The following is a 19,641-nucleotide window of genomic DNA, read 5'->3' as shown; positions in this document are numbered from 1 at the left end:
TCACCACGGTACCGTTTGGCATCCCAGCACCGGTGCCAGGTTTAGATTCAAGACGGTTTTGATCATGATTCGATTGTGCTCCAAGCACAAATGAAAAGCAGACAGGAGGTATTTTTAGATAAAACCATGAAGGATTCCTCAAAGACCGGGACACAAAAATAACTCGGTTGGTGTTCGATGAATGTCATCTTTTCTTTTGTTTTGAAAGAATGTTGACGAAGGTCTTGGTGGCCCTTTAATATCAAGTTTGTTTTTTGTTTTTTTATTTCGTAACTCCTTGCTTGCTCTCCCTCTCAGTTCCAATACTTCCTTAAATTCTTTGTCCTTGGTGTCCGGGTAGCGTGGCGGTCTATTCCATTACCTACCAACGCGGAGATCGCCGGTTCGAATACCCGTATTACCTCCAGGTTGGTCGGGCGTCCCTACAGACACAATTGGCCGTGTCTGCAGGTGGGAAGCCGGATGTGGGTGTGTGTCCTGGTCGCTGCACTAGCGCCTCCTCTGGTCGGTCTGGGTGCCTGTTCGGGGGGGGGGGACTCCCACACGCTACGTCCCCCTGGTGAAACTCCTCACTGTCAGGTGAAAAGAAGCGGCTGGGGACTCCACATGTATGGGAGGAGGCATGTGGTAGTCTGCAGCCCTCCCCGGATCAGCGGAGGGGGTGGAGCAGTGACCGGGACGGCTCGGAAGAGTGGGGTAAGATACGATTAGGGGGAAAAAAGTCAGTGTCCTTACTAATTCGTGAGACCCCTTTTAGCAGAAACGTGGTTTTAAATGGTCCATGTTAAACCCTGAGCAGAGGTTTTGTCAGAATCAGAGCTAGCATAAAAATCAAATGAATGAATAATAATAAAGGCTTCTGAAAGACGAGGAAGGCTAAGACGGAGCGTAATTGGCATGCTGAAATTCAAATGCAAAAGTACTCTATTGACAGTATGGTGGCGCGGTGGCGCAGTGGTTAGTGCGGTCGCCTCACAGCAAGAAGGTCCTGCGTTCGAGCCCCGGGGTAGTCCAACCTTGGTGGGTCATCCCGGGTCATCCTCTGTGTGGAGTTTGTATGTTCTCCCCGTGTCTGTGTGGGTTTCCTCCGGGTGCTCCGGTTAACTCCCACAGTCCAGAAGACATGTAGGTCAGGTGACTCAACTGTACTAAAGTGTCCCTAGACGTGTGTGTGTGTGTGTTGGCCCTGTGATGGCCTGGCGACCTGTCCAGGGTGTCTCCCCACCTGCCTTTCCAATGACTGCTGGGATAGGCTCCAGCGTCCCCACGACCCTGAGAGCAGGATAAGCAGTTTGGATGATGGATGGATGGATGGATTACTCACTGTTGATCCTCTGATCACAGTTCCAAATCCAGTGCAGGAGGTCTCCACCTGAGAAGAGACTGTGGGCTGTTTGGTTCGTTGGGGACTTCACGTACGGCCAACGCTCAGGTTACACATCATAAAGACTGCAGCTTTTTGTAAATGCCCCTTCTTTGCAGGACCGCTGCTGTGTTATTGCTAAACCCCACGACAGAAATTGTTGATAAAAATAGTTTAGGAAAATCTTGTCCCACTAACACGAGACTGATGAAGGGCGGTGGCGCTACTCAAGCTTCTGTGTACCTGTGTGTACAATGCTAATAGTCATACAGTGTGTGCTAAGTCAGTTATTGGCTTAGGATAAAAAGGAAACTGCAAACATGAAAATCTGACTCAGTCCAACAGTGCACAGTTGGTAAGACTGACCATAACTTTGTATGATGGGTCCCATCAGGCATTTTCCACGAGCCCCTGGCTCACTTCCTTACTGACTGAAACGTAGTAAAGGGGGTTTGTTGCTTTTAAAGTAGTTGTAAAAGAGCTGTTGAGTTTTTCCACCGTGGTGCTAAGTGGTGCTAATGGACATCGGCCTAGTGGGGGGGAGTTTTAACAAGCACGCGTGTGTGTGCGCGCCTTTACGTTTACATGTGTGTGCAGATGCATCGGTCTGCATGTGTGGTTTTCACTAGCCGGCCTACCTGCGCCTTTACAGGCCACCGTTGGGCTAATTGCAGTAACAAGAGTTTAAGCTGGAACCCTGTTTAAAGATGGATTTCACTTTCTCTTGAATAAATCACGAATGTGAACTAGGTTGTAGTGACACACACTAGTAGCGGCAGACTTTTTTTAACCATAAACATTAATTTAAAGCTATGTTACTTCGGAGAAATGCGCAAGAGTTGGCTAAATTTTGAAAGTGCACAACCAAAACCTCCCTGCTTCCTCCCTCCCTCCCTTCCCTCCTCCATCCTAACCTGCTCTATGTCCATGCACGAGTCTGCTCGTCATAACTTGCGACGCTCTTATTGTCGGTCAAAATCTCTGCGTGTAAAAATCTTAGTTGCACCAAAAACAATGTTGGTGTGACTTAGTTACACCAACATGGTTAGTTACACCAACCAACAACAATGTTGGTGTGACTAAGGGCGATGATTTGTTTCCGCTTCCGGTGTGGGAAGATGGCAGCGCGAATTCACGTTTGCGGCGGCCTCACCCAGTAGCGTCCATGCGGTGTCTCTGTCCACGTCTAAGTTTTGTCTTCGTTTGATGGCTGGGAGAGCTGGCGCTGGATCAGCTGGGAGAGCTTTGGTCTGCTTGTGTGCCCAGGGACCACGGCCTCTCCCGGACTTGAAGCGGAGCAGGCTAAGCTAACTGCTAGCCCATGCAGACCGGCAGTTCTGATAACCCCGAGGGCGGTCCGGCGGCGGCCTCACCCGGCGTTGACTGTGGGGTTTTTGATGTCGTCGTGTGGGGTGAGGGGAGGTGTGTCGAGGGTGTCTGGCTGGGAGAACTGGTGCTGGATTGGCTGGGAGAGCTGGCGCTGGGAGAGCTGGTGCTGGATCGGCTGGGAGAGCTGGTGCTGGACTGGCTGGGAGAGCTGGCGCTGGATTGGCTGGGAGAGCTGGTGCTGGATTGGCTGGGAGAGCTGGCGCTGGATTGGCTGGGAGAGCTGGTGCTGGATCGGCTGGGAGAGCTTGCGCTGGATCGGCTGGGAGAGTCTGGTCTGCTTTGTCCGGAAGCGGGGCGGGCTAAGCTAACTGCTAGCCCATGCAGACCTGCAGTTCCGACAGTCATCCTGGCTGCGTTCGTTCCCTTGGCAGTGATTTTTTTTTTTTTACATATGTGTCAGTTTGGATGTGTGTGTCAGTTTGGGTATGTGTGTTAGTTTGGCTGTGTGCGTTCTTGTAGTTTTGGGTGTGTTTTTGTCTTTGTGTTGTACTACTGTGCGCTGGGGGAAACGGCGTTTCGCTTAAGCTTGTGTTATGGTCGTCCGTGGTGACCACGTAATGGCCACGCCGTTGCTTGGACGCCGTCATGAGACCGTGATGGTTCTGCGGGGGGTTTACGTGTCGAGATGCAATCCAACGCCACACCGGTAGAGGGCGCTGTTGTTGTTGGGTTTTTTTTTTAAGGCTGACCGACCGACCGAGACTCTTGTTATGTATGTCGTCGTCAGCCACGTAGCCTATTTGTTTATCTTCCGGCTACAAATGTGCTACAAATGCAGAAGATAACTCTACACTGAATACAACTCAAACAATGTGCTACAAAACCAACCGGCTGACTCGAAGACGTTTAAAAATGGCGGTGTTTCTCGAGCAGAAACCGGAAAAGCGGCCTCCAGCGGATGTGGTTAGTGGACCAATCACAACCAATGCTGCTGCGCTCGGGCTACGTCGCCTCGACGTGCGTCTAGGATTTCGGGGAGGCACACGTCAGGCCCTTGCGGTGGACGTAAGGGGGGGCCGCAAGGACGTAATGGGTGAACGCTCGTTGCCACGACGTAATAGTATAAATCCCGCATTAGTCTCATGTACGCAAGTGCATGAGATGAGCTTCTCTGATTGGCTAGAAGGGTGAGCGAGGCTCGCTGAAAAGCTTCAGAATGGCTCTCTGTACTGCTACTGCTTGCTGGTTGTCCATCGTGCCCGATGATGACCATCTTCTTCTATTTGTGGGTCCTTTGAGGACTCAGATAGCAGAAGATACCTGCGCAGAGATGGTTTTTAAAATGGCATGGGGGGGTGCGCTTCTCCCAACGCCACATGACTTGATTGTAGAGGAGATGGTTCCGATGGCAAGGGGGATCCCTAGACGACCGGCACCTCCACTCAACTGCAGGGGGCTGCCGGAAATCCAGTTTTTCGGAAACCGCCTCGAAGCGTGCCGCCACAGCTTGCTTTTCTGTTGGGGTAAGCTCCCTTAGCCTTATGTCTTCCAGACTCATCCACAAGGCAGCGGGGCAGTGGTTGATAGGTGCCAGGGCGTGTCCACCATGGTGGGCCTGCACACCATATCTCTGGGGCCCACTGCTGCTCCGAGATCCCCTGCCAAGTTAGCCTGGGGCCGCAAGACCCCAGTTACCACGTGTGGCCACGGGGAGGCCTGGCAGGAGTCTTGGTGAAGGAGAGGCTATGTACTGGCAAGGGAAGGCTTACACACTAGGATGCTTCCCTATTCGCCACAAAGGCTAGCCAGCGGCAGCAAGCTAAGGGCAGGAGGGACACAAGCGGGTTGGAAGAACACATGCACCTTCCCTCCAACTACACACTGCTGCACTAGACGCATCACAACACCCTGTGTGTATGTACACACACACACACACACACACTGCTACTGCACTGGTCCACGAAACGTGGTCCCGCCTCCTACAGACTGTGTGACGTGGGCCGTCTCAGACGACAGATGACTGAACGTGGCGATATCTTTGGTCGTGGCTCCAAAACGGTGGACCTACGTCGCACTGTGAGACAGGTTCAAAGACGGCCGTTATTACGGTCTTGCGACTGAGGATACGCTGGGACAAGTCTTTGACGGCGTCAGAAGTGTAGGAGGCCCGTCTCACAGCGTGACCGCTGCTACGACCTGCGTCTACTAACCGACCAATAGAAATGCAGCAGGAAATGACGCGCTGATCGACGCGGGATCTTTGCTGGCGCTAAACACAAACAAACACGCTGTTGGCATCTGTGACCCAAATGCCATGGATTCAACAAAACGAGCTAACACAATGAGCTAACCAATCGAGCTAACACAATGAGCTAACCAAACGAGCTAACACAATGAGCTAGCCAAACGAGCTAACACAATGAGCTAACACAACGACCTAACAAAACGAGCAGTGGCGACTGTTGAAAGGACTCGAGTCCTGCTCGGCGTCATGTTGCTCTACCAGCGGTGTAAACTGATTACGCGCGCTAATGCGGCGCGCACGCTGATGACGTCTTATGGACTTGCGTCGCAGCCTGCGATTCAGTAGGCGTTATCGTAGTCTACATACGTCAAACTTGATGTCGTACACAAGTTTTATTAGAGCCATATTATTGTATTTAGAAATCACGACAGGACACGGCGGTGTCGCTCGACACAACCGCTACGTAGCATTCTTTATTTAGACTGACACAGCATCACAGGCAGACCCGATCAAACGACCCAGAGCCCGCAGGCATCACCAATCGATCCCGGCACCATAGAACAGCACCAAATCAAATGCAGCACTGCCGATGTGTGCAGACATAACACATCGCACAGTGTGGCTTGTATTAACTTATGGGACTGCTAAAAGCGCAGTCTGTGGGTGTTTTGGAGCAATTTTTGAACAAAAAAACCCCCAAAATTTTACATACTGAAGCTTTTACAACAAAGAATAAGTCGGTGTATTTCCAAAATAACATGCTATCCAAACTGGAACTTTCTCTTTTTTGTCGGTCTGCCCCTCTCTCGACGTATCTCTTTGTCTTGGTCTATATTTTTTTCTATTTCTGTCTTCTCAGGGAAGAAAAAGTCCAAGTTCCAGACGTTTAAGAAGTTCTTTGCCAGGAAGAAGAGGAAGGAGGCATCTGTCTCCAGGGCGGAGGCAGTACTTAAAGCCAGCCAATCAAGCGACAATGTCAACAACACCCCAGAGAATAACACGCTCACAAGATCTGAGAAAGGCACTGGGTAAGACCGTACACACCACACACACACACACCACACACATACACACACACACACAATTGTAGTATGTACACAGTCTTGCACAATTCCTTCACCCACATTCATGCAAACATAAATCCAATCACATTTTCAGACACACATAAACACATACACTTCCTTGGAAAACATAAGTAAGTCTCTCTTTATAGTGGACCACATGACACACGACGCTATTTTGAACTGCGTGATTTTTCAGAGAACCGAGGCCCCAAATGCATGCTTTACATTAGCACTGCCAACATGTGCTTCTATCATTATCTGGAGGCGAGCGCTTCTTGGAAGCACTGAAATGTTCAGTTCATCGTAGCTGAGACTGACTTTGCAAAAGCTTCTTTCAGGACTCCTTTTAAGCATCCGGTTTCACACTTGATAGACAAGCCGACTAGACAGGCACAGACAGACCATGGACGGGGGTTTGAACCAATTTGATTGCATTTCCATCAATGCAATCTGCTGTGTCCCTAAATTGATGTGACTTTTTTTTTTCTCCTAACTGTCCAAAGAAAAAGTTGTCTCTAAGAAATAGTTGAACTTGTACCTCATAGTTTACATCCAGAGTAGTTTTATTTGGCTTAACAATAGAAACCGAAAAAAATTCCACACCATAAATATGAGTTTTCTATTTTATTAAGAGCAGTTTTTAGATCCCTATCCATGTGCTGGCTCCAGCCTCACCTTGGCAATTTCTCCTGACTTCCTGTGTTCCGTTAAGTTTGAGTAAAGGCACTTCCTCTGGACAGTGCTTTGCCCTTTTGTGATGGAAACGGTAATATGTCACTTCCTGCTTTGGCTACGCTTTGCTCCCCACTCTACATGTTGGATGTTCCCTTTTTTAATCGTTTGTTTTGAGAGAGGGGGTGTGACCCCTCCAACATGTTTGTTAGTGAATGGATTAAAAAAATGTGTTGCTGTTACAAATTTTTTTATTTTGTGAAAATTTTGCCAGTTTTCACACCTCGTTGGTATGAAAACTGGAAAAATGTTTTTCTGCCTCCGTCACTATTCTCTCTTAGTCTCTCCCTTGTATTCTATCACATGGTGATGTCCATGTAATTTCATTTGAGGTAGGATTTCACAGATACTCCATCGACAGAGATGTAAGTGAGATCTTCTCTATCATCTTTATTCTGCTCAAACAAATCAATTTTATGATGAAAGCTTTGAGGTTTTCCCGACGTTTCAGCTTGCTTTTCTGGTTTGTGAGTTAGCCAAAAAAGAAAACACGATTTGCAAGCTAATCTGACAAGCTAACTTGAGCTCTGCCAAACTGGTGCAAAATCATCTTTTTTACAATGTCAGCATTGAAGGTGTAGTCAGTAAAACGGGGCACTGATCATGACTAGTGGGGAATTCCAGCATCGGTCCCTGTTCCCTTGAGTGATAATGCCTTGCAGGAGAAAAGACTAGCTGATGCTAATAAAATCTCACAAATTCACATGCTACCTAATGCAGAAATCCCACGGAAACATGAAGCCATCTTGTTTCAAAACACTGTGTAACTTTATCACTCATGGCTGTATGTTTAAAGACAATGCTGCTGACCTGTCCAACAGTAGCACGGCGAGCTCGACGTTGGTTTTTATGCCTTTGTTGTAACAAATGGCGAGTGCCTGACTCAAACTTGTGAGCCATTCGGTTCTGAGCCCTCTTCTCCAGCCTTGTACAGCTTTCTCCAGACTGCCACAGCTCCATATTTGGGTGCAATATAGTAATATAATTGGGGGGCAACAGGTATAAACAAAGGAGCTCATTAAAGAAATGGGTTTTAGGGCTAAATTATAAAATATAATAATAAATTATTTTCTGCTTTTTCCAGTATATAGTGGAAAATACACAGGAATAAATACATAATAAATACATAATAATAATAATAATAATAAATAGATTATAATAGTAATAATAATATAATAATAAATATACCAAGGAAACATAGGAGGAGGAAAACGAGAGGGCGACCTGTACCTATGGTGGGGATACATGCACTTTTTTTGCAAGGTTGTTGAACCAACTAGCTTCCATTTATTTTTATGTTCTTGCTGTTAACATTAGATTCTCTTCTGTTTTGTTTTTGTCCTCCTAAAGGTCAAAGGCCAGCCTGGGCAGCAAAGCCTTGTCACATGACTCCGTCTTTGTCTCTGATTTGTCAGAGACCAACGAGGCTTTGGGGGCATCTCAGGACAGCATTCATGGAAAAGTAAAGTCTCTGCAGGTATGCACACGTGCACACACACACGGATGTATGGTATGTATTGTCGGGTGTTGCTAGATGCTGATATGCTTTTTGAGAATGAGACTCGCAGCAAGTGATGGAGTTGTAGTTTTTCAGCTATGGTGTTAATGAGAGACAGTCTGGGGTTTAGTCTGACAATAAAACTCTGGGATTAGCCACTAGCAAACTAGTGCTTCAAAGTGACTGCTAACATGCTGCAGTTTTACAGTGATAAGCCCAAATTGTAATTATAATTGATTGATTTTAGTTGACAAAAAAAAAGGCTGCGGCTTCGGCGGCCGCAGAAGCAGAGACTCGGATGTGGGAGGAGTTCGGCGAGGCTATGGAGGAGGACTTTCGGTTGGCCCCAAGCAAGATCTGGCAAACCATCTGGTGACTCAGGAAGGGGAAGCAGGGCTTGACTCAGGCTGTGTTCAGCCGGGGAGGGGAACTATTGATCTGGACTGGGGATGTTGTCGAGTGGTGGAATGAACACTTTGAGGAGCTCCTGAACCTGGCTAACACATCCTCAGGGGGGAGGTAGAGTCTGAGGACGCAGGGGAAGCCCCACCCATATCCCTGGCAGGGGTCTCTGAGGTAAGTTAAAAAGCTCCTCGGTGGCTAGGTGCCAGGTGTAGATGAGATTCGCCCTGAGATGCTTGAAGGCTCTGGACATTGTTGGGCTGTGTTGGTTGACATGCCTCTTCAGTGTCACATGGAGGTAAGGGACAGTACCTGTGGAGTGGCAGACTGGGGTGGTGGTTCCCATATTTAAAAAGGGGGACCGGACGGTGTGCTCAAGGATCCAGGAGGAACAATGCGGATTCCCGTCCTGGCCGGGGTACAACAGACCAACTCTTTACCCTTGTGGAAGTGCTGAGGAGTGCATGGGAGTTTGACCAGCCAGTCTACATTTGTTTTGTGGACTTGGAGAAGGCTTACGACTGTGTACCCCTGGGCTCTCTGTGGGGGGTACTGTGGGAGTATGGGGTACCGGGGCAGTTGCTACAAGCCATCCAGTCCTTGTATAACCAAACAAGAGCTGTGTCCGCATTCTCGGCACAAAGTCAAACAAGTTTTCAGTGGGGGTCGGACTCCCCCAAGGTTGTCCCTTGTCTGCGATTCTGTTTGTGATATTCATGGACAGGATCTCAAGGCGCAGCCAAAGTGAGGAGTGTGTCCATTTTGAGAACCTCAGAATTGCATCTCTGCTCTTCGCAGATGATGTGGTTTTGTTGGCTTCATCAGAACGCAACCTCCAGCGCACACTGGGGTGGTTTGCAGCTGAGAGTGAAATGGCCAGGATGAGAGTCAGCACCTCCAAGTCTGAGGCCACGGTTCCCTACCAGAAAATGGTGGATTGCTCCCTCCAGTTTGGAGATGAGTTGTTGCTTCAAGTGAAGGAGTTCAAGTATCTCGGGGTCTTGTTCACGAGTGAGGGTAGGATGGAGTGGGAGCTTGACAGGTGGATTGGTGCAGCATCAGTAGTAATGTGGACGTTGTACTGGACCGTTGTGGTGGAGAGGGAGCTGAGCCGGGAGGCAAAGCTCTCAATTTACCAGTCAGTCTTCGTTCCAACCCTCACCTGTGGTCATGAGCTTTGGGTAGTTACTGAAAGGGTGAGATCGCGGATACAAGCAGCAGAAATGAGTGTCCTCCGTAGGGTGTCTGGGCTCAACTTTCGAGATAGGTTGAGGAGCTTGGACATCCGGAGGGAGCTCGGAGTAGAGCCGCTGCTCCTTTGCATCGAAAGGAGCCAGTTGAGGTGGTTCGGGCATCTGATCAGGATGCCTCCTGGGCGCCTTCCTTTGGAGGTTTTCTGGGCACCGCCATCTGGGAGGAGACCCTGGGGTAGACCCAGAACTCGCTGGAGGGACTACATGTCCAATCTGGCCTGGGAACACCTTGGGATCCCCCAGGAGGAGCTGGAGGGCGTTGCTGGGGAGAGGGACGTCTGGAGTGCCCTACTTAGCTTGCTGCCACCACGACCCGACCCCGGAGAAGCGGCTGATGATGAGATGAATGCAAAAAAAAAAAATTAAAGTTAGTAATGACATTGAATTCCATCCAGTTTTGTGCGAGGTTGTATGTTTTCACACTTGTGTGGTTAGTGTTGGAGACAGGCAAGGCAAACAGGCTGTATTGTGCATCGCTCTAACAGGTTCAAACTCAACCGTGTGTCAGATGAAGGGCTAGAATTCACTTTTAAGAAGGAGTGCAAACAGAGAAGAAAGGTGTGTCACTACAACATACTGACATGTGACGACATGAGACCGAAACAGACTGTTCTGTAGCTAGAACTGTTAAATCATGTACTGAACCACCCACAAGCTTCTGTCTCCCTCCAACCAGACACACAGCTAGATAGGTGGGACAAACAGACAGGTACCAGAAGACAGACGGGCAGACAGACAGGCACACAGACAGGCAGGCAGACACAGAGAGACAGACAGACACCGACAGACAGACAGACAGACAGGCAGACAGATGGGCAGACACACACACACACACACAGGCAGACAGACAGACAGACAGACACAGGCAGACTGTCTGACAGGCAGATGGGCAGATACGGGTAGATGGACAGACAGACAGACAGACAGGCAGGCAGACAGACAGACAGGCACGCAGACAGATGGGCAGACACACACACACGCACGCACACACACACACACACACACACACACACACACACACACACAGGCAGACAGACAGACAGACAGACAGACAGGCAGGCAGACAGACAGACAGGTACGCAGACAGATGGGCAGACACACACACACACACACACACACACACAGGCAGACAGACAGACAGACAGACAGACAGACACAGGCAGACTGTCTGACAGGCAGATGGGCAGATACGGGTAGATGGACAGACATACAGACAGGCAGGCAGACAGACAGACAGGCACGCAGACAGATGGGCAGACACACACACACACACACACACAGGCAGACAGACAGACAGACAGGTACGCAGACAGATGGGCAGACACACACACACACACACACACACACACACACACACACACACAGGCAGGCAGACAGACAGACAGACACAGGCAGACTGTCTGACAGGCAGATGGGCAGATACGGGTAGATGGACAGACAGACAGACAGACAGGCACGCAGACGGACAGACAGACACAGACACAGATGGGCAGACAGAGACAGACGGACAGGCAGACTGTCTGACAGGCAGATGGGCAAACAGACGGACGGGAAAACATGGTTAGATGGACAGACAGACGGACGGACAGACAGACACATACAGACAGACAGACAGACGGGCAGACAGACACATACAGACAGACAGGGATGGACGGGCACAGACAGACAGGGATGGACGGGCAGACAGACAGGCAGGCGGGCAGACAGGCAGACAGACGGATGGACAGAGACAGACACAGACAGGCGGACAGGCAGCTGTCTGTCATAGCGGCTGGTGGTAAATGGATGGCAGGAGGAAGGTCCTACGAGCAGAGAGACAACAGTGTAGACTACACCATTATAAAACACGTTACACAGGTACGTGTGAAGCAGCGAGACGTGATAAGATAAGTGTGGTCTTCAAGTCCTGGCACAGAGAAGCTTCTGCTTAGATTAAGCGTTCTCTCAATAACCCGGTTGATAGCCTTTTGTGTGCCTTGGTCCTTAAACTGCACTGACTGGATGCCTGGTTGACAGGCAGGGAGGCTGTGTGTGTGATGTAAGGCGGGACAACCAGGTGGAGAACCAGGTGGAGAACCAAGCAAAGCATACGCCTCAGGAGCTCACAGCAGCCTGCATGCTCGGAGCTTCACCTTGTGTTTATGTAGTGAACTTCCAACCTATCCTCATTATAACAGTCTTTCTCTTGGTTTTCTCTTGTTGAGTGAACAGCCTACAGTAATACAGTTTGCTAAAGCCGACGCCAATGTTCATACTTGCTGCAGAATGTGTAAACTGGTGTTAAGAGGTTGTGGTTGTATCCTAATGCAACACACTGTTAGTGTCCTTAAAAACAATGAATGCCGCACGTCTGTCACCAAACTGTTTGCTAGTCCTATCCTCTTAAAGCTAAGTTCTGTAGTTCTCCATCAGGCCCTCAGGTGCCGCCGGTTGTCCTGCTGCAACAGGTGTAGGTCATTGTATTTAGCTGCTGATCCAGATCTACAGCCTCCGATCAGGGAGGATTTGGACCTGGAACAACAGGTGAATGTAAAGCACTACCTGCTACAATGAGACATACAGTGGGGCGTCCTGGTAGCGTAGCAGTCTATTCCATTACCTACCAACATGGAGATCGCCTGTTCGAATCCCCGTGTTGCCTCCGGCTTGGTCGGGCGTCCCTGCAGACTCAATTGGTCGTGTTTGCGGGTGGAAAACCGGATGTGGGTATGTGTCCTGATCGCTGCACTAGCGCCTCCTCTGGTCGGTCGGGGCGCCTGTTCAGGAGGGGAGGGGGAACTGGGGGGAATAGCGTGATCCTCCCACGCGCTACGTCCCCCTGGTGAAACTCCCCACTCTCAGGTGAAAAGAAGCGGCTGGCGACTCCACATGGTAGTCTGCAGCCCTCCCCGGATCGGCAGAGGGGGTGGAGCAGAGACCAGGACGGCTCAGAAGAGTGGGGTAATTGGACAGGTACAATTCGGGAGAAGGGGGGGGGTCAAAAAAGAAGAACAATAGGACCAACAGCACAGTACTGGAGGTACCTGAGGACCTGATGGAGAACCACTGCACTAGATGATGTAGGGTGCATCTACTGGCGGATGAAATCCTCAGGTCCTCAGTGCAAATTGTTTTTTGGCTTTGATAGACCCACTACGTCAAAGCCCAGTGGTTATCCGAGGTTAATCAACAGCCCCCGTATCTTATCAGAATCAAAACCCAGACTCGTGTGACTTTGGTTTGCTGCTCTTACTCAGCAGCTGATGAAAAGCTCCTTTGTCTGCTGTTTGCTCGGAACGCTGCTCGGAAAATGAGTCCTTGGAGTAGCTGTTACAGGGTAGCACGCAACCGGCGGATAATAACCCTGTTAGTTTGAGTTTCTGTGATACTACTCTGAAGCACACATGCGCACACAAACACACACACACACACACACTTAACATCTAAAATAGGCACAGGAATTGCCGTAGGAATTCTCTTCTATTCATGCTGTTCACTACTGAGGATTCCATGAATGTGCTACAGGCATACTAAAAACACATTCCCACAGTCATAATTAGCCTTCTGGGATGTACACACACACACACACACACACACACACACACAACACACAGAAAGACAAATGAATTGTCTCTATATCTCCAGCTGCAACTGAAGCAGGCCATCCGGCTGGGCTCGCCTCCCTCCCTGGTGTGTCTGAAGAGGACAGAAGATGCCGGAACCATGTCTGAGGACGACGGTCTCCCATGCAGCCCGCCTGAATACTCCACACAACAAAATGTACTGGTAGCGCACGTTCACACACACACGTTAAGCACACACACACACACACACACACACGGTGTATAAAAGTATCCCAACAGTCCATCTGCACCCTCTACACCGCTAACTCACACCAGAGTCCAAACACATGAAACACAGTTAGATGTTTCAGAAGTTGAGGGATAAAATGTTTTCTGACTACGTGTCTTTCAATACAAGGGCCATCCGGTCCTTGTATAACCAACGTGAGATCTGTGTCCGCATTCTCCGCACTAAGTCAAACACGGTTTTGGTGGGTGTGGGACTCTGCCAAGGTTGTCCCTTGTCTGCGATTCTGTTTGTGATGTTCATGGACAGGATCTCAAGGCGCAGCCAAGGTGAGGAGTGTGTCCGTTTTGGGAACCTCAGAATTGCATCTCTGCTCTTCGCAGATGATGTGGTTTTGTTGGCTTCATCAGAACGTGACCTCCAGCACGCACTGGGGCGGTTTGCAGCTGAGTGTGAAAGAATCAGCACCTCCAAGTCTGAGGCCATGGTTCTCTACCGGGGGAGCTGAGCCAGAAGGCAAAGCTCTCAATTTACCAGTCAGTCTTCGTTCCAACATCAGCTTTGGGTGGTGACCGAAAGGGTGAGATCGCGGATACAAGTGGCTGAAATGAGTTTCCTCCGTAGGGTGTCTGGGCTCAGCCTTAGAGACAGGGTGAGGAGCTCGGACATCCGGAGGGAGCTCGGAGTAGAGCCTCTGCTCTTTCGTGTCGAAAGGAGCCAGTTGAGGTGTTTCACGCATCTGATTAGGATGCCTCCTGGGCACCTTCCTTTGGGAGGAACTGAGAGGAGACCCCGGGGTAGACCCAGAACTCACTGGAGGGACTACATGTCCAATCTGGCCTGGGAACACCTTGGGATCCCCCAGGAGGAGCTGGAGGGCATTGCTGGGGAGAGGGACGTCTGGAGTGCCCTACTTAGCTTGCTGCCACCGTGACCCGACCCCGGAGAAGCGGCTGATGATGAGATGAATGAATGAATGAGTGTTTTTCAATACAGTATTAATACTAGATGCTTGCCATATGCAGCATATACATAAACTTAAAAGTCTATCTGAGCTAAGCATAAATGCTTGAATTAGTAGCAATGGAAGAAGGCTCATGATACCAGAAGTGTAATGTCCATTGAGGTGCAGTAAGAAATACACAAGTGTGGGGATGATCGTCTGAATAATTTGCACCATGTGGTATTTGTGATGACTCTGGTAACTTTGAAAATGTACCTTTTGCTGCTCCCACATCATCTCACTTTCTTTCTCTCAGAGTCAGCCTCAAAGACAAAGCTCTCTTAGTCTGGAGGGAACAGACAGCGATGAAGACCAGGTACCTACCTCAACATGTACACGCGCACACACATGCAAACACACACACACACACATGATTTGTTTGATTTCCATATCGGTTGATGCCCCAGACTAGAGCTCTGCACAGGACTGTTTTCTTAATCCCGCTTAAACCCACTCCCGCTGGATTTCTGACCATTGCCGCCTGCTCCCGCAATGTGTGTTACACTACCGCCTGCTCCCGCAATGTGTGTTACACAACCACCTGCTCCTGCAATGTGTGTTACACAACCACCTGCTCCCACAAATGTGTGTTGCACTACTGCCTGCTCTCACAATGTGTGTTGCAGTACTGCCTGCTCCCGCAATGTGTGTTACACTACCGCCTGCTCCCGCAATGTGTGTTATACTACTGCCTGCTCCCACAATGTGTGTTACACTACTGCCTGCTCTCGCAATGTGTGTTGCACTACTGCCTGCTCCCGCAATGTGTGTTACACTACTGCCTGCTCCTGCAATGTGTGTTACACAACCACCTGCTCCCGCAATGTGTGTTATACTACTGCCTGCTCTTGCAATGTGTGTTGCACTACTGCCCGGTCCTACAGTGTGTCCACTCCTTCCTGCACCTGCAATGTGTGTCCACTCCCGCCTGCTCCCGCAATGTGTGTTACACAACCACCTGCTCCAACAATGTGTGTTACACTACTGCCTGCTCCTGCAATATGTGTGTTACACTACTGCCTGCTCTCGCAATGTGTGTGTTACACTACTGCCTGCTCCTGCAATGTGTGTGTTACACTACTGCCTGCTCCTACAATGTGTGTTACACAACCACCTGCTCCCGCAATGTGTGTTACACTACTGCCTGCTCTTGCAATGTGTGTTGCACTACTGCCTGCTCTTACAGTGTGTCCACTCCTTCCTGCACCTGCAATGTGTGTCCACTCCCGCCTGCTCCCGCAATGTGTGTTACACAACCACCTGCTCCAACAATGTGTGTTACACTACTGCCTGCTCCTGCAATATGTGTGTTACACTACTGCCTGCTCTAGCAATGTGTGTGTTACACTACTGCCTGCTCCTGCAATGTGTGTGTTACACTACTGCCTGCTCCTGCAATGTGTGTGTCCACTCCCGCCTGCACCCGCAATGTGTGTTACATTACTGCCTGCTCCTGCAATGTATGTGTCCACTCCCGCCTGCAGCCTCAATGTGTGTGTCCACTCCCGCCTGCTCCCGCAATGTGTGTGTCCACTCCCGCCTGCACCCGCATGTGTGTTACATTACTGCCTGCTCCTGCAATATATGTGTCCACTCCCGCCTCCTCCCGCAATGTGTGTGTCCACTCCCGCTCGCACCCGCAAACATTCTGACCAGTCACACCCGCACAATAGAGTTCCATGGATTTTGGGGTCTTCTGCTGCCCTGCAGGGAAGACAGGTTATGTTACTGTGTAGTATAAATAGAGATGCATTCCTGTTGTAATAACAGGTTATGTTACTGTGAAGTATTAATAGAGATGCATACCTGTTGTAATAACAGATTATTTTGCTGTGTAGTATTAATAGAGATGCATACCTGTTGTAATAACAGATTATTTTGCTGTGTAGTATTAATAGAGATGCATACCTGTTGTAATAACGGGTTATGTTACTGTGTAGTATTAATAGAGATGCATACCTGTTGTAATAACGGGTTATGTTACTGTGTAGTATTAATAGAGATGCATACCTGTTGTAATAACGGGTTATGTTACTGTGTAGTATTAATAGAGATGCATACCTGTTGTAATAACACAGCGAAATTAAGTTCTAGTGCAAAAGTACATTCATACTGTTGCAATAACTAGTTGTTCTGGTGCAGTAGCTGCACCTATTGTAGGGCAGAATTCCATGGTATTTATTTTACTTATTATTTTAGAACATGTGTAGTTGGCTGTGGTTGTTTGTTTTGCTGTGGTTGTTTTGTTTTGTTGTGTCTGTCAACGCACTGATCAGGAGCAGCGCTCCTAATTACGTTGTATTCTGTACAGTGACAGTAACGACTTTCTACTCTACTCTACTCTACTGTACTCTACTCTGCATTTAAACATAACACCGATTGATCCACAATATTCCACCGTTACATGCAACCAAAAAGTGGATCAACTGCTTTGCAACCAAGTTTTAAGTTCCATGCAGCGAGGGTTTGAACGTCTCCTCTTAAATTTGAGTCGCCAGATGACTGAGGACTGGCCTATTTTTTTCTATTTGCACATTTTTTGCAACTAACAGAGTCCAGTTTGTTTCCATGTGTGTCAGTAACCACTGAGACATTTTTCCAAATGTCTGTACTGACCTGCTTTGGCCTTCTTTTCAATTTCATCCTTCTGGTTAGCGCGAGCTAAATCCCGGGACCTGGATTTTATCTTCTCCCCCCCCCCCCCTTTTTCTCCCCAATTGTACTTTGGCCAATTACTCCACTCTTCCGAGCCGTCCCGGTCTCTGCTCGACCCCCTCTGCCTATCCGGGGGAGGGCTGCAGACTACCACATGTCTCCTCCCATACATTTAGGGTCGCCAGCCGCTTCTTTTCACCTGACAGTGAGGAGTTTCACCAGGGGGACGTAGCGCGTGAGAGGATCACGCTGTTCCCCCCAGTTCCCCCCCCCCCCGGAAAAGACGCCCCGACTGACCAGAGGAAGCGTTAGTGCAGCGACCAGGACGCATACCCACATCCGGCTTCCCACCCGCAGACACGGCCAATTGTGTCTGGAGGGACGCCCGACCAAGCTGGAGGTAACGCGGGGATTCGAACCGGTGATCCCCATGTTGGTAGGCAACGGAATAGACCGCCACACTACCCGGACACCTGAAGTTTATCTTTTGACCGCCCACTCCCGCGAAATTTGTGTTGAGTCCCCAGGATCCCAGTGCTGTCGTCCACTGCGGCCCATCACAGCAGAAGCGTAATCAGTTTCCTCACTTCATCATTTGACTGCATGGTGCAGGCTGCAGTGGCCTACAGTTCAGAATCAATTAATGCGATCTATATTTATTGATTTGATAGAGATGGAGGCAAGATGAAGTCACAAGACCATCCAAGTCCATCGATTTCCTGGTACTAAATCTAAAGTGGTGTCGTGACGGATAATAATCTTGTCTTTCAGCGTGGTTTTGGTGACTGTGATCTTAAAGAAGGTCCTGATCAAGCCTGATGCATGCAACACGCTTCATTGTCACATGACCACCCTTCTTTCTTTGTGCACGTGTGTGTGTCTGTGTGGAAACGAGTCTGTACATGCGTCATGTATATCTAGGCTGTTGGGCAGAGTATGTGCAGGGTGTTAAGAAAAGGTTATCTCAAATACACCTGAGTGCCTTTATCTCTTGTTGTTAAAAAGCCTGGCTTTTGTCTTATTCAGGGCACATGGGTTTGAACCCGTGACTTAGAACTCATAACAAATAGCTGTAATGCTCGCTCACACACTATACGTTCAAATTGTCGGTCCAGGCGAGGCTGAAATAACTGCTCTTTGTGTGGTGGCTGGTTTGACAGCAGTTCTCCTGAAGGCCTGGAGTTTGTGGGGTTGAAGAAGGAGTCAGCCAGATGTAAATATCCAGCTGTTAATGAGCGTGCCGTTCAGGCCCTTTTAGGAGGGGTTCGTCCATTCTCTCGGCAGTGGGGGGGGGGGGGCGACCACAAATGACCAACTGCACACACAGGCTGATTTCTATTATCCCTATTTTCCTTTCGAAGGGGCCTTCCACGGGGAGGAATGAGGTTACGGGACAGGGCAGGGACTTTAAATCACAGTCGCAGCCGTGGAATCGAGTGAAACACTCTGCGGCTCTTCGCTTGACAAGCGGATGGAAGCGTTTATATGCAGGAAGAGTCTGGGCTGCTTGTGGTGCACAGATCTCCGGGTCAGGAGATGTGACCGTAACTGCGTCGCAGTCCCCCGGGCTGCCATCTCTCTGCGGCCTCTCGGCATTTGTCTGGTGATGGCATCACGGATTACGTCTTGATTTACTCCTGGTGTCTGGACTTGTGAGAGAGTTGTTTCACTTCAGCGGCCTCGCCCAGTACTGATGTGGGAAGATGGTGGCCCGAACTTACGGTTGCGGCAACCTCACCCAGTACCGTCCATGCAGTGTCTTTGTCAACTAAGTTTGTTGTGTCTTCGTTTGATGGCCGGGGGAGCTGGCGCTGGATCAGCTGGGAGAGCCTGGTCTGCTGCGTCCTGTGGGCCCAGAGACCACAGCCCTGATCGGAGCTGTGCCCGAAGAGGAAACGCCAAGGGCGGTCGGACAGGACGTGGAAGCGGGGCAGGCTAAGCTAACTGCTAGCCCATGCACACCGGCAGTGCTGACAGTCATCCTGGCTGGCGTTCATTCTCCTGGACAGTGGGTATTTTTTGGACTGTGTTGCTCTGAGTGGACCGTGTTGTTAACAATCCCCCCCCCCTTTTTCTCCCCAATTGTAACCGGCCAATTACCCCACTCTTCCGAGCGATCCTGGTCGCTGCTCCACCGCCTCTGCTGATCCGGGGAGGGCTGCAGACTACCACGTCTCCTCCCATACACGTGGAGTCACCAGCCGCTTCTTTTCACCTGACAGTGAGGAGTTTCACCAGGGGGGCGTAGTGCATGGGAGGATCACGCTATTCCCCCCAGCCCCCCCCCCCGAACAGACACCCCGACCAA

At 49.7% G+C, this 19,641-nt stretch overlaps 1 protein-coding gene across 5 annotated transcripts in view; it reads left to right on the top strand.

Moving 5' to 3' along the window:
• Positions 1-19,641, top strand: part of zgc:66433 (uncharacterized protein LOC321250 homolog) — a 96,455-nt gene that overhangs the window by 56,217 nt on the left and 20,597 nt on the right. For 4 of the 5 annotated variants that reach the window (XM_056300357.1, XM_056300274.1, XM_056300438.1 and 1 more), the window contains exons 3-6: positions 5,797-5,965; positions 8,084-8,210; positions 13,511-13,645; positions 14,935-14,994. In XM_056300357.1, coding sequence (XP_056156332.1) covers positions 5,797-5,965; positions 8,084-8,210; positions 13,511-13,645; positions 14,935-14,994 — 491 coding nt within the window. Of the gene's footprint in view, positions 1-5,796; positions 5,966-8,083; positions 8,211-8,618; positions 8,808-13,510; positions 13,646-14,934; positions 14,995-19,641 lie in introns of those variants that run through there. The other variant, XM_056300598.1, reaches the window with a different exon arrangement.

The sequence above is a fragment of the Lampris incognitus genome, chromosome 1, assembly GCF_029633865.1.
Source record: "Lampris incognitus isolate fLamInc1 chromosome 1, fLamInc1.hap2, whole genome shotgun sequence".
NCBI classification, from domain to species: domain Eukaryota; kingdom Metazoa; phylum Chordata; class Actinopteri; order Lampriformes; family Lampridae; genus Lampris; species Lampris incognitus.
The sequence above is the reverse complement of the archived record's forward strand: the minus strand, read 5'-3'. Positions and strand labels throughout refer to the sequence as shown.